This window comes from Rhineura floridana, chromosome 4 (assembly GCF_030035675.1).
Source record: "Rhineura floridana isolate rRhiFlo1 chromosome 4, rRhiFlo1.hap2, whole genome shotgun sequence".
NCBI lineage: Eukaryota > Metazoa > Chordata > Lepidosauria > Squamata > Rhineuridae > Rhineura > Rhineura floridana.
In genome coordinates, this window is record NC_084483.1 from 144,218,246 (window position 1) to 144,234,125 (window position 15,880).

At 38.7% G+C, this 15,880-nt stretch overlaps 1 protein-coding gene across 3 annotated transcripts in view; it reads left to right on the forward strand.

The window, feature by feature from the left end:
* Positions 1–15,880, forward strand: part of CNST (consortin, connexin sorting protein) — an 89,844-nt gene that overhangs the window by 16,328 nt on the left and 57,636 nt on the right. For all 3 annotated transcript variants that reach the window (XM_061624641.1, XM_061624639.1, XM_061624640.1), the window contains exon 3: positions 3,684–4,092. In XM_061624641.1, coding sequence (XP_061480625.1) covers positions 3,738–4,092 — 355 coding nt within the window. In that variant the 5' untranslated portion in view covers positions 3,684–3,737. The remainder of the gene's footprint in view (positions 1–3,683; positions 4,093–15,880) is intronic.

Consider the following 15,880-nt stretch of genomic DNA (forward strand, 5'->3'; position numbering starts at 1 on the left):
CTGCAATTCTAAACACACTTACTAAGGTACTAAGCCCCATAGAACTCCAGAGGACTTGAGGACCTCTGAGTAGATATGGTTAGGATTGTGCGTTGGTAAGGCTTGACTAGGGATCCTCTGCAAAGATATCCATATCAAAGCAGGGTTGGCAATCTCTGCCTGGAATGCCCTGGCTGCCTTTTAACATGGCTGCTCCAAACCTCTTTACAGACTTGACCCTTCACTGCAGAGAGAGGTTTGAGAAATGAGTAAGAGTTAAGAAGATTCTCTACCTTTTCTGCCTACGCTGTGGGCTGCTATAAACTCACTTTGACAGCCAACCCAATTCCAGTGAGTAATAGCTGACATGGTTTAGTCTGCCTTCACAGTCAGTAGCTTGGGAACAACAGCAGTTGAAGCCACACTTCCTAATATGTGAATTCTCTTTTACCACTATTGGGCAAGAAACAAACCATCATGCAAACAACAAGGTGTATCATCAGGTGTATTACTGCTTTTATGGATGTAAGGGAGTGAGGTCAGAGATAAATGAAATGCAAATAGAAAAGAAAAACAAAAGACAGTGATGATTTCCTAAATGCAATACGATACCAACCACAAGATTCTTATGAGTAAGGCAGAAAGCTCAGCATCCCACAACCAGTCAGGGATCCTAACCAAAAGTAAAAAAAAAATCCTGACAGCCAGTCAGCCAAGGTCACAGAAATCCCCATGCAGCACAGCCTGACCTGGGAGCTGCAGTTAGTACAGAATGCTGTGGCACGACTGCTGATATGAGTGAGACCCTATCAGCACATAATACTTCTGCTGTGAAATCTTCACTGGTTGCCAATTTGCTACCAGGCCAATTTCAATGTGTGCTTTCCATGTTATGGGTGCCACATAGTACTTGTTCTGCTCTTATAAGAAACAGATCCTTTAGTGTGGCAGCACCTACACTTTGGAACTCCCTGCCTATTGACATTAGGCAGGTGCCTTCATTGTACTTTTTTCAACACCTGCCTAAAACATTTTTTGTTTAGGCAAGCCTACCCAGGCATGTAAGAGCTGTTTTGCTTTTTATCTGTTTTTTATTCATTGTTAGTTTTATTATTTTGAATGTTTTCAAATACCTGTTTTTAACTGTTTTTGCCAATAATTTTATTGTTTTAATTCCTTCTATAAAGGTTTTTTTTACAATAAAGTGGTATATAAATATTGCAAGTAAAATACATAAATAAATTTGAGAGTCACTGTGACCCTTGAGCAGTGGCTTAGTGGCAAATTCAGAAGTGTAGGGTCCCTTCATGATAGTTACAGCCACACACTCCTTTTTATTCATGCTGGGTTGAAAATGAGATCCTTGTTAATACCTTCTTCCACAACAACAGACATCCCTAGGAGCCAATAAACGTGAAAGGAGAGAGCCTTAACTACTGAAATGGGTCTTCTCAGTGGCTTACTCCCCTTCTTTCACTCTGATTGGCTTCAATCAGCAGGAAAGGACAAGGAGGCATGTTAGAAGATTCATCTCAGTGGCTAACACATTTGCCTTCCGTGCTGATGGCCTCATAGGATGCTGGAGACATAGGGACTCTGCTGGGATGCTGCTCTGAAAAAAGTAAGGGATCTAAGATCCCCCGAGACCCCAGACGACTACGCCCCTGCCCTTAGGTCTCTTTCCTCTTTGGGGAGTAAAGGAATCTACCTTATATGACTCAGGCCATTTGGTACTATCTAACTCAGTACTGATGACATGGACTAGCATTGGCTCTCCAGGATTCCAGGCAATAGTCTTTTCCAGAGATTGCATTTTGGACCTTTGCATGGAAAGCATGTGCCCTGCCACTGACCTACAGCCCTTCCCCTGTTTAAAAATTATCTTTTAAAATTGCTCTTTTCAATTCACTAATGAATGCACAGCATACCTAGGGCAGATCCCCACACCATGCCTTTAAAGCACGTTCAACATACATTTGAAGCACATGAATCCCACCACAGAATCATGGAACTTTAGTTTGTTAAGGGTGGTGGGGATTATAACTGTGAGGGGGAAACTATACTCCCCATGATTCTTTGGGGGACGTCATGTGCTTTAAATTCGGGTTGGATGTGCTTTAAATGTATTGTGTGGATCTGCATTAGTTCATAAACTCTGTCTGCATATAAATCATTTTAATTATTTTTTTAAAATGGAAAAGTAAAAGTTTATTTGGTGACCATGGACTACTCACCATCTCTCAGCCTAATCTGCCCCTCAGGGTCAAAACAATGGAGGGGGACCATTAATTCCAAGCAAGTAGGCCACACTTAAAATGTAGAGGAAATAATAGTGTACAACCATAGTGTAAAATCAGATACATATTGAAACATAGTTGAAGAAATATTTATATAAGCATGCATCTCAAATATGTTTATTATTTATACAACCTGTATTCATAGTGCAATCCTGTGCATGTTTACTCAGAAGCAAGTCCCAATGTATTTAATTTATTCAAACAAGGAAGCATGCACAGAATTGCAACCTCAAATGATAAGGAACTTTATTCACCCAATCCAAAATTCAGAATCTTGCCACTTTAAGCTGTTTGCAACTGTTTTATACTTGTTTTATGGTTATTGGATTTTAAATGGATTTATTTCTTGTTGTGAGCTGCCTTGGTTTCCAACTCTACCTCACAGGGTTGTTGGAAAGATTCCATATACACACTGGAGATGTAAAAATACACATACCCTATATAATAGTTTATTGTCAAAACCAGTTGGTCATTGCAGAACATTTAAAAAAAAAAAAGTATTCGTTTCCTACCAAATAAAAGCATTGACCTTTGGGAGAAGGACAGATAATTAATTCTAACAATAATTCTAAGTAAGCCCTGCCTAGTTGCTTAAAAAAAGGATTGGAGGGGGAGAGAAAGGTTTACAACACAATCCTTTGCTACTTTCACTCAAAAGTCTCATTGATTTACAGCACAATCCTAACCATGTCTACTCAAAAGTAAGCCCTACTGATTTTAGTGGGGTTTACTCCCAGGTATGTGGGTTAACATTGCAGCTTTATTCCCAGAAAGTGGGTAATGGATTAGAATGTCATATTGGGAAGGTTTTCAAAACAGGCTATGAACTAGACAAATAAATTGCCCTCTTCAACAGCCCAGTAAAATTTAAACTTGCTTGACTCCTTATAATTAGAAAAGTATAACACATTAACTTCTGATGTGCCAAGAAACAGGAAAAGCAAACTGTTTTCAAGATTTGCATTGGGTTCTGGCTCTTGCCTGGAGGGCAGCAAATCTCTTGTCAATCACAGCTCTGACTTCACTTATTGGCTAAAAACCTGAAAGGGCAGGGATTAGAGCAGCCAGCTTCTTACAGAAGTTGCAGGGGGGCAGCTGATGTTTTGGTGTATATCTCTTGAACCAGACTACCTAGAAACTTACTTTTTAAAAATTGAAAGCAAAGAGTCCAGAGATTAAGGTGACTCACCCGGAGAACCAGAGAGGATCCCCAAAACCGGAGTCTCCAGGTGAAAACCAGAGATGTGGCAACCCTAATTCATTTACATGCAGTTCCTGATTGCCTATGGTAATCAGGCTAGTGCTTAAATACAAGGCTATAAAGCTAGGTAGTCAAAACATGACTTGGATTATTATTGTTGTTGCTGCTGTCATTATTAAAAATACTCAACCTCTTTATCTTTTTAGAGCTGAGAATCGTTTGGGCTAAATGAATATAAAGTTCACTCTAGGAACGCTCTAATGGATGACGGGAATTCTCCTACAAATGACCTGCAGTTAAATTTACAAGACTTACTTCATACCAGTACACTTGTGGAAAAGGTCAAAGCTTGCTTAGCCTCTTCACCAGATGAAAATGAAAATCAGCTTAATGGAAGCAAGCAGAACACTCTGAAAAGCAGTGACAACACCATGGGAAAGGTTGAGCAGGACAACATTAATAATAATGAGGACAGTGGAGACTACTCATCCTCTTGCCAAGAAGAGGAAAGTGATAAGCCATCTAGAAGCTTCGCTGCAGATGAAATGCTCATTTTAGAAAAATGCAACTCTGAAAAAAGGAGTTCAAGAAAAACAAAATGTTCCAGCAGGAAAGGTACAACAACTTCCACAATATACACATTTTGTTTGCTTGAAGGTAGTATTGTTCTTTCACACCTAATGTGAACTAGGTGTATCTGTTTATAGGCTTACTGTGTTCAAAAAGTGAAGTTTTTTTCTTACCTACTTTAGATATAGCTCTGAAGCCACTTCTATCCTAGCCAATCCTATCCAGGCTTGAGTGAAGCATACACTTAGAATGCAAATGTTAACAAGGACATTGTTCTTATCTTTTCCTTCCTGTCCCTAGTACACATTCTTCTTTCACTGCCTAGAATTTCTGTGATGTGCTGCTGTGGTGGTTGCTCCTAGCTCAGCTGAATGCCAAGATGTTTTGTTGATATTAAGGCAATGGAGATCATGTTTGGCTATAAAGATCATGAACGTTCATGGACAGGTGGACTCTCTCAGATTTGAGGCGCCATTTGTATTGCTGACTGAGCAAGTGTTAAGTAAATAGTAGAGCCACTGCCAACTGCAGTTCAAAGCAATTGCAGCAAGCTGTTTTCTTGCTAGGCAGAGTAGTGTTTGAACAGTAGATGCTGTTAAAACGACAGTTTGGTTTTTAATTTATAAAAAATATATACTCTTAATTTTATATAAGTTTATATATTTTGCTGTTCATTGCGTACATCCTAACTTGGAGGTTGTGCTGTTAGCAAGAAAAGTCAGATAGTATCCTTAACATTCAGACTGTTTCCTTAAAAAAAATGCAGCTTGATGGCAAGACAGGCTTCATGTTTCCTAAGATTAATCAGGATCTCAGTTTATGTTGATGATCTTGTTTTTCTGAAGATGGTAGCAAGTAGTTTCTGAGGTTTTATTTTGTGGCACAATTCGCACATAATGCTCATGGTTTGTTTCGCCCCCAACAAACCTCAACTGGTAACAAGATTTGTTCTTGGCTTACCACTCATTCAGTTTGTTTGGTTTTGACTTGTTTCATTGATTGAGCAGTGGTATCAGTGAGCAGGCAAAAAGTGCCATGGGAACTTTTGAGTAGCATGCACTAGCATGCTGCTCATTCACATTGATTTGTTTTAAATACAGTTTAATGTGACATGCATACAAGTCCAGTGTGCCTTAGCAGTGGAGCAACTATAACTGTGCTAAGTTTAATAAATCTGAATATACCTAGTCCTTTGACTTTGCCATCTGTTACTCCCTTTCATGTTAGTACTTCCGTGAAATCTGTCACACTCTCTTTCATAAGCTATTAGTTCCTCTTTGATTTTCTGTCTCAGCGTAGTCAACACTGCAAGCTGTACGAGATGGAATCTGTTGAGCAGAAACATTTTTAGGCCAATCTTTGCCATTCAGTCGGATGGAGTTATTATTAATAATTTAATTTATTACCCGCCGTTCACCCTAAGGTCTCAGGGCGGGTTATAACAATTTAAAATATATCCTTAAAAACAATTTGAAAACAACTTCCAATTTATCATGTAATGAAGGACAAAACCTGAAAATAATTGGGCTGTATAGACAGAAATAGGTGTATGATAGGTTTATGTTTTCATTTTGTGTATACTGAGTAGAAAGACAGCTAATAAATGGTTAAATAAATGAAACCAGGTTGAAGACTAAAGAGATACTTTTTATGCAATCAAAGCTCAACTAGTACAGGGGAAATTGAAAAGTTAAATATGGGATTTTTTTCTTGATTATTGAGATGGCAGAAACAAAAATATATCCTAATTTAAGGATTTGTTGTGCAAGATTTCATGTAAAACAGAACGAGACATAGGCCATGTTTGCATATAATGGATAGTTTGGTGTTAAGCGCACAAGCAGGAAGGAGCCTGAGTGAGACGTAGCTTCGCACTTTTCTTCCTCCCATACAGTCAGGTGAAGGACTTACTTTCAGTGTTCTTGAATGTTGGCTTATCCAGTCATCTGGACTAGGAATCATATTTATAACAAATTCTGGCCAGTTTTGAAGCTTGCCAACTTCAAATTGAGATTTCTGAAGTTGTCTTGCTAGCCCAACACAATGGGTTTAGTTTTACTCTGATTAATAGAGATAGTTACATTGTCAGTTTTAATAGGAAAGACAAGAGTCTCGTTCTTGTCCGTGTGACCTGTTAGTCACATATCAGCAGCACAGGTTGCTCTGATGAGATAAAATGAGATGTCACATTTATGCATGTAACAGTAGTGCAGGTTTGTAGACCTATTGAGGCAGGGCACTGTTTGCACAGTGTAATAAATAAATCAGGAGTTGAGCTGAGCAAGTCTTCTGTAGTCTCCTGTCCTAAAGGAAGAATAATAGTGTTGTCTTACATATCTACCTTGGGAAGCTAACTAGGTCAGTTCCATGCAAAGAATTCATATTAATTCTTTATGCTTACTGTCCCAAAATTTTAGATACATCCCTGCCATTTTTTACCATACAGTGCAATAATTAAGTTGCATAGAACCTCTGAGCCTGGTCGGTTATTTTCTAATAAAAATAAAACTCACTTAATGTTAAGCCCCAGACATATTCCTGGATGTACAGCACACTGTACTTGCATCAATAGTTTTTCAAGCATCTTTGAATCCTCATCAGGTTTGATTTGAGAATTAGAGTCCCTAAAAAGCATTTCTTGGCATCTAAGCTTCTTGTAGGCACAGACATTTCTGCACAACAGAAAGTGCAATTTCTGTGTATATGCTGAGTCATAGCTCTGCTTCACACATAACATATAGCAATGTTGTATTTTGGGCATCCAACAATATTCATGTTAGAAGCACTGACATCACATTTAGCTCCAGGTTTTTCCCATTCTTTGCAAGATAAAAGTAGTATCTCTACAACAACCCCACTCATATATCATCTACTAGTATCAAGGAATGAAGCACTTTGGGAGCAAAGCCATACAATATTTATTGGAATAACGTTGAAATAATTGCTTAAACGCTAATTAATGATGTCCACAGAACTCTGGGCATGCTTCTACGTTGTAAGAGGCTGAATATGATATTTAGCACAAGGCCACCACTGGATAATAAATAAATAAATAAAGCACTTGTGCTTGTGCAAGACAATTGACTCAATATTCACAAATCCTCCCTGCCCACCATGACCTTTCCCTGCCAAAAAGCTGCTGCTGAGGTTTGACGGTCCATGAGAAATAGTATGAGACATGACACAGAAGGCTGCAGTAGGTAGGGGACAATTGGTGAAAATTGGCTTATACAAAGCTGCCATTGGATGAAACCCATTTTCTGTAAGCATTTGTCGTATCTGAGCACATTTAGAAATATGCATTCCTGCAGCTAAGCTAAATGTTGTCTCTTGGTGCACAAACCTGAGAACACAACTCCAATTAAGCCCTGAAAACAGATGGTTTTGACATAATGTTAAACCATGGTCAGCAGTGGGGTGGAAAAACCTGAGGCCTGGAAGCTGACTGCAGCCATTCAGGCCCTTGGGGCTCTTGCCAGGTCATACCTCCATCCCAGACACACCCACTCTCCCTAGGTCACATGCCTACTGCCCTGTTTTGTACCCTCTTTTGAGTGCTTTTCCTGGCTGGAATGTGTCCTTGAACTCTGATAATGCTTGTTGCTTTCCTGGATTGAGGATAAACAGGGGTGTTCATGTGTGGAAACTAGCCTACTGTACAAAGGTAAAATTTACATTCTACCCAATTTTGCCTCTGGCTCTGCCCACCACTGTCATGTGGCCCCCAGAAAGTTGCCAGGAAGAGAATGTGTTGTTATGTCTGAACCAGTTTAAACCATGGCTTGATGGAATAATCCAAGATCAAATGATGGTTTCTAATCTTGGCTTGTCCCCATCCCCAAAATAAGTTCAATTAATCAGTTTGTGTTTGTTGGATGTAACAAAAAACTGGAAGCAGATGCATCCACTTTCCTTCTCTGGTGCATGTCAAATTAGGAGGGTGGAGTGCTCAGACAGGCTTATTTGTTTATTGCTAAACTATGGTTTAACATTATGTCCAAACCTGGTGACTATCGGAATTCAGATTGTGCTCTTAAACCTCAGAGAGAATACACATAATACAGATAGCCATTTCAAATATTGCAAGCCACTTTAATCTTTACACTTAAGGTTCAGTCTCTTAATGCCAAAGAAGCTAAAACTTTCCAACAAACAGACCTTAATTTCCATTCACTAATAGGCAAAACACTCTTGTGGTTTAAGAACATACCTATAGCCAACAAATATTTCTATCAAACTTTTAAAAGCAGGGGAATTGGGCAGCTATAGTGAATGCACCGGGGAGCAGGAGACCTGACCTCCTCTCTGAGATATTGTACTGCCCTACAAATATCCATATGCTCAGAGGCACATGTTACCAAATTCTTCCAAACTACACAGAAAGTGGATTGGACTGTGAAAGATCAACCCAAATTGTGTTTGTATTTTTACTAATTTATAGTAAAATTTATAGGGCAGTACAATATCTCAGAGAGGAGGCCAGGCCTCCTGCTCCCCTGGTGCATTCACTGTAGCTGCCCAATTCCCTTGCTTTTTAAAATTTAACACAAATATCTGTTGTCTATAGGTATGTTCTTAAACCACAAGGGATTTTTGCCTATTAGTGAGTTTATCTGCTTTTTAATCCTGGAGGTAGGTAAGAAATGGGATCCTGTGCAAGTTTGCAAAGAATAGATTGATCATTTGCATGTTTATTGATTTCAGTGGGATTTACTTCCGTGCAGTCATGCTTAGGATAGATGAAACTGACCATGGGCTAGGAGAAGAAGGGGAAGCCCCTTTCCTTTCCAAAAGGAAAACATTATCATTTTGAGGGATTTCCCCCACATTTTTATTCTAAAGCAGATGTGTGTAGTCTCTCATTGAAATTGAAACCAAAGCTGTCCCTGGCCACATCCACACCAGACATTTATTCCACTTTAAGCAGTCGTGGCTTCCCCCAATGAATCCTGGGAAGTGTAGTTTGTGAAGGGTGCTGAGAGTTGTTAGGAGACACCCTATTCTCCTCACAGAGCTACAATCCCCAGATGAGGGGCTGACTGTTAAATCACCCTGGCCACTGGAGCTCTGTCAGGGGAATAGTAGTCTCCTAACAATTCACAGCACCCTTCACAAACTACACTTTCCAGGATTCTTTGGAGGAAGCCATGACTGTTTAAAGTGGAAAGAAATGTCTGGCATGGATGTGGTTAGCCCCTGATTAGCCAAGCCAAACAGCTGTGAGTCTGGCTTTTAGAACACTGACAGTTGGTTCTTACTGAGTATGCCTGCAATATCATAGACTCCAATGTTAAATTTCTTTTAAAAATGCATGGCTGATCTTTAATTAATTTAACTTTTAAACTGCAGAAGATGAAGGTCAGAGTATGGGGCAAGGTCAGTAATAGGATTACAGGTACTCTGTGATCATGGCTGACTTTTAATCAATTTCAACCAATTATGAAACCACTGACAAAGTCCAACTGGGGTTTGGATGTTTTTTCTGTTTTACACTTTGGACTCTAGATTCTCTCTGAGTGTTTTGTGTATCACCATTAAAGCTTAGAGGGTTGTTAAGCAAGCATTTCTGAGTTCAGGACTGTAAGTTTTGTAAGATTTTGTATTGAAATGTGCTTACGGGAAGCAGCAGAATGGCATAGGGGGTATTTTCAATTTAACATGGTGGAACGTGAAAAATCCACACTGGCTGTAGTATACAGCCACTCTCGTGGCTGTATAATACACAGAAGAAGTTAGGTCAATTATAAGAGCACAGCAAAAAAAACCAACCCCTTTCAGTTTCTGTTTCCATAATGTTGATGAATCACATAACAGCATTTAAGCAAATATGACTAGGAAGGATTAATACAGCCTCCCACTTACTAGGAAGTTGACAACCATTTATTGCTTACTAGTATAAAACTAAGCTTGTTGAAGATCTGAGGTATTATCAGTGCAGAGTGGTAAGCAGCAGTTAATGCAGCTGAAGCTCTGCTCATGGCCGGAGTTTGATTCCAATGGAAGGAGGAAGTCAAATCTCCGGTAAAGGGGGTCGAGGTCCACTCAGCCTTCTGATTTCAACGCTAGAATAGGCAACCTTTGGACATCTAATTCAGACTCCTCCAATTGGGACCCCCTTTATCAGGTTGATAATCAATATTGGACACTAAAAGATCAAAAGTCAAATAAACAGGGCCCCTACTTGTTGGAATTAGCCTTTCTACACTCCCTTGAAATCATAAATGGGTCTACAGTGGATTCCTCTCGAGGTTCCTTTACCTATCGGTCCTCTCAAGGTGCTAGTATAATTGACTACATTTTAGTATCACAAGCTTTGTTATCGGACATTACCAACTTTAAGGTCGAATGTAGGATAGAGAGTGACCATCTTCCTCTGCAATTAAGCCTTAGGATTAATAAAAGCATCGCTTCTTCTACATCAAGCTTAGGACAAACACTGTTTGAAAAAAAAATCCATTGGTCCGAGAAGACTAGAGACTGTGTTGCAACCCAGTTGGGGAGCAATTTATGTCAAACAATACGTCAGGGAGTACTGAGCGAAACCCTTGATCCCATTCAGGCCTTCCAAACCATTTCAACCCTACTGAGACCATGCCTGGCTCAAAAGAGCAACGGCATCACTAGGATTAATGGTCCATATTCTTGGTTTGACCATGAGTGTAGACTAACAAAAAGAAAACTGAAGGCCCAACTAAGATTGACTCTCATATACCCAAGTGATCAGTCCCAAGCCCTTTTTAAATCAATGAAGTCCTCTTATAGAGCCCTCTTAATCCAAAAGAAAGCTGATTTTGCCGAAGCCCGCTGGCAGCAGCTAGCCCGCACGACCTCTGACAGACAAGAACACCTGTTCTGGAATTTAGTCAAATCTGGGATGGGCGCGCTAAACCCCCAAAACGTAAGACGAATTCCAACTTCAGTCTGGCATGCCCATTTCCAAAGGCTTTATAGTCCAACGGCAGTTTCTTATGATCATCTGCTGGATATTTCAAAAGCGCCTCCGTGGCCCCCAGTCACGCCAGAAGAAATTAGTACTCTCATTGACTCTCTGAAGTATGGCAAATCCCCAGGAGAAGACTTTCTCCCCCCCAAATTATTCAAGCAATTCCCTGACTGGTGGGCCCCTTTTTTGGCAAGCCTTTTCTCCAGGATTAATGACTCTGGCATTATCCCTGATGGATGGAGGCGCAATATTATTGTACCAATTTATAAAAATAATGATCCTCTTAAACCCTCCAACTACTGCCCGATCAGCCTACTAAATGTGGCTTCCAAACTTTATAGCAAATTTTTGCTCCAAAAGTTGGAAGAATGGGTGGAGATTAATCAACTTATTCATCCCGAACAGGTGGGCTTTAGAAAAGGTTCTTCACCGATTGACCATTGTCTAACCCTGCAATTCCTTGCAAAGAAGAGCATAATAGGACCTACACATCATCTATATGCTGCATTCGTTGACTTAGCTGCAGCCTTTGACTCTGTCGATAGAAATGCCCTATGGCTAAAACTTTATAACCTGAATATAGATCGTCGCTTACTCTACCTCATGAGGGCCTTATATACCAATACTAATGCTTTGGTTAGAGTAAGCCAAACCGGTGCTATGACGAGTCCGATAACAATAGGGAGGGGTGTCAAACAAGGCTGTCTTTTAGCCCCCCTACTTTTCAACTTATTTATCAATAACATCATATCTGACCTTTCTGGTTCACAATACTTTCCACCATCGATTGGCCACAGGAAGGTGTCCGTGTTGTTTTACGCGGACGATATGGTCCTTCTGTCATTAGTTCCAATCAGCTTAAGGAAATTAATGAGAAACTTACAGGCCCTCTGTACAAAGGAAAGGCTAGAAATTAATTATAAAAAAACGAAAGTTCTAGTTTTTGGCAAGAGATTTGTCGGACACCATTGGTCAATGGCAGACCATCAGTTGGAACAATGTCGGACGTATAAATATCTGGGAATATATTTCTCGGATACTCTTTCTTGGAAAAGACACCTGCAACATATAAAACTAATAGCCGCCAAAACAGCAGGAGCAATCTTGAAGTTCTATCATTCTGTTGGAGGTAACTTAATTCTCCCGGCTCTAAAAATCTTCCAATCTAAAGTAATCTCTCAGGTTCAATATGGTGCATTATTATGGGGTTGGGACAAAGAAATTGTTCAGTCCTTAGAGTCTATTCAGACTAATTTTCTCAGGCGTCTTTTATTCCTCCCTCCAGGAACATCAGCAGCTATTTTGTGCGCTGAGACCGGTCTTCCCCCCTTGGGATCACATATCCATCTCGCTCTTATGAAATTCATGAGACTAGCTGGAACGTTGCCGGGCAAGGAATTACTAAATTTGTGCCTAAGCCACCCTTTTTCCTTCAATCTTTGGGGCTCTAAACTAGATGAATTATTATCTAGTTATCATATAACTCCTCAGGTATTTATATCAACACCACCTAACCAAAAATTACGCAAGATTGTTTTCCACCATACTGAGTATTTAGATCATTTAACACTAACTAACTCTAGAGTGGCTCCATGGTACGGGAAGTTTAAGCCCGGTCATTATCTTTCCCCATACCTTACGTACCCTTTTCCCAAAAGTCTCAGACATGCGTTTACTGCACTACGCTTTTTCTCCCTCCCTAATGCAGATAGAGAGGGACGAATTCTCGGTATACCAAAAGATCAGAGAAGATGTCCTTGTGGATATAATAAGGAGGAGGATATCCCACACATATTGCTCTATTGCACACTTTATCAGGACCCCAGAACTAAGTGCCTTAAGAAGCTTTTAGATGATTCTGAATCTCTTTCAGAAGCGGGGAAAGTAATTTTTTTATTGTCCGATTCAAATCAGGATGTGACACATAAGGTATCTCTGTTTGTGTTAGCAGCTTCGAAACTACGAGCTAGGTTTATTTCAGAATCTCAACAATAGTTGTTACATAAGCATGATGCTTCAAATTCCTCTTTTGTATGTATTTTCTTTAAATTCAACTCTAAATCCCTTTTGGAATTTTAAAATCAGAAGTTCTATAACTTGCATAAATATTAGCCGTCCTATGATGTTTTAAATTTTTTTTATAGAGTTTACTCAATTATAAATTTTAATCTAGTAAGTTTGTTGTATAAGTTTGTGTTGGCCTATGGCCCTGCAATTTAATAAATGATGATGATGATGATGACTCAGCCTTCCATCCATCTGTGGTCGGTAAAATGAGTACCCGGCGTATGCTGGGGGGTAAAGAAAGACCGGGGAAGGAACTGGCAATCCCACCCCATATATACGGTCTGCCTAGGAAACGTCGCAAGACGTCACCCTAAGAGTCGAAAACGACTCGCACTATAAGTGCAGGGACACCTTTACCTTTACCTTAATTTAACAGAAGTGGTGAACATCTTACGTGTAAAGATTGCTGTCGTGTTTTTAAGCTTGTATTTTGAGAATATTTCTTGTTTGCTTTTCTATGTATGTATATGTGAAGAATCCCCATCCCTAAAACATCTTGTAACATGTAGGTATCTTCTCCTCTCAACCCAAAACTAGGTATGCAGGTTTTGCCTTAGATGTAATATGGAATGATATGGAAGATCTTTATCTGTTCATCAGAGTATCAGAATAGGAAATATTTATGTATAAACAATTGATGAAAACTTTTTAAAAAGTCAATTTTCTTTTAATGAGGTGTCATACCTTGAGTCTACCACTAGTGGTATGACTCCTGAATTGTTAACTGTTTAAATTGAGCGCTTGCATAAAGTTTCCTTCCAAAGGCATGGCACCATATGATGTGTAAAGCAGTGAGCACCTACACTTATGCAACTTTTCTCATATTAAATTCTACATATATCCATAATGTATGTTCTATATCTGTTTCCCTGCAAACCTAGGTACAAAAATGAGAAAAGATTTAGATCATTCTAACTATTGATTATTAAGAGTGTCATACAATATTTAAGTGAGATATGGTTAATTTTGTTAATGCTATAACAAACTGCAATATTTTACTGTCCTGTACACAAGCAGTAAATTTGTACTGAAATAAATTAATCTGCTAATATCTCTTTGAAACTTTGAACATTTAGGGGATTGTTGCATTTATTTCTGTAGGACTGAAGTTCATGTGACTATATGCTGGAACAGGCCACAAAAGCTGTTAGCAGTGTCAACACTCTGGTTTTATATATATATATATATATATATATATATATATGAAATTATACACACTTTATTTTTGCTTGGTTCTAAAGAGACTACAAACAGTGCCTAGAAATTTTAATTTTTACTTGATTTTTTTCTTATTTCCAGAAATCAGATTTTAGTATCTGATATTTGCAGAAATTGTCTAGAACACAGCTAAACAACATGAACTTATTTCTCATGGTAAAGACAAGTCACTTTAAGTTCTTAAGTTCTATGTCTACATTTTAAAAAGATCATAATGACAAGCAAGAAATTTCTGGGTCTGTAATTGCAAAAAAAAAATGAAAACACAAAGCTATTATTTTTCTTTGTCACTGAATGAGAAATATTCCAGACTCCCACAAACTTGGTTTGAATGGCTAATCAGGATAAATTATTTGTCCCACTGTTCAACAAATGATGTATATTTATATAAATGTCTAAGATGTGGATAAAGAGAAATGTATTTTAGTCTCCCAACAGGTGGTACCTTGAAGCTAAAGATTAAATGAGTGATTTCAAAGGGATTAGATGTAGAATTCAAAAGTGGTGATCTGTGGTGTATATTGGGAAACCGAAAGGCAAGAATCTCAACAGGTGCTAGGAATCAGTTTGCAATGGTGAAAGTTTTAGTCATGTATACCAGAAAATACCCAAAAAGGGAGGGCACATGTTCTTTTGTCCATGTGGTAGGTTTGTGTTTTCCAGGGGTTGGGGGGGAGTCGTGGGCCCTCTTTTTACCTGTGTTTGTGGTTCCTTTTATAACTGAATAATTGTGGCGCAATGGTTATATTGATAGCCAGTTTTTCAGCTAGTGATCCTGAGTAGGGGCCATAAAGGTGGTCTTGCTGAATTTTATCAAGACTTGTTTTGTTCAAATGGAGAAAACGGTTGAAGAATTCAGTCAATATTTGCACCAACAATACTGCTGTAAAAATGAAACAAATTTCCCTTAACTTTTTAAAATTCCATTTTAATAATAATATTTAATTTTATGTTTGTTTGAATGCTGCTTTCATCATTTTACACACAGCACTCACAATTAACTTTACAAATAGCTTTGGAATATCTAAAAATATATCCAAAAGATATTCCAAGACATGATAGCAATTTGAAATAAACAATAAAGCATAGTAAAGGTTATATACTACTATAAATAGAAGACAATTATTTTGCAGGTAATTTTTTTATTCCATCTCTAATGTGATATTTCATAGTTTATCAGAATAAATTCTGGCTTTTGATAGTTTTGCCCCCAAAGCAGCATTGATCAAGAAGCACTACTAACCTATACCAGTTTTGTTGTCCCTGATGCCCCACTTGCATATCAGTCCCAAAAGGTTTGTGCTTAAATTTTACTCAAGCAAACATGTAAAAGGAATAATAATTCTGATGCATATATTTTTGTGATTTTGCTGAAATAACAGATTTACAGAGAGTATTCCCCTAGTTTAAACTCAACTATGGTGTATGTACTAACTGCATACTGAAAACTTGATAAAATGAACAGTGTAAAAAATCAGTGATCCCTCACATCACTCGTCTGTTTCTGTTTTCCTTTCATTACCATTCCTGAGCAAAGGGAGAAAGGAAGATGGAATGCTTGAAAACTGCAAAGTGGCTCACAGACTTCAGGGTGCGCTGAATGTG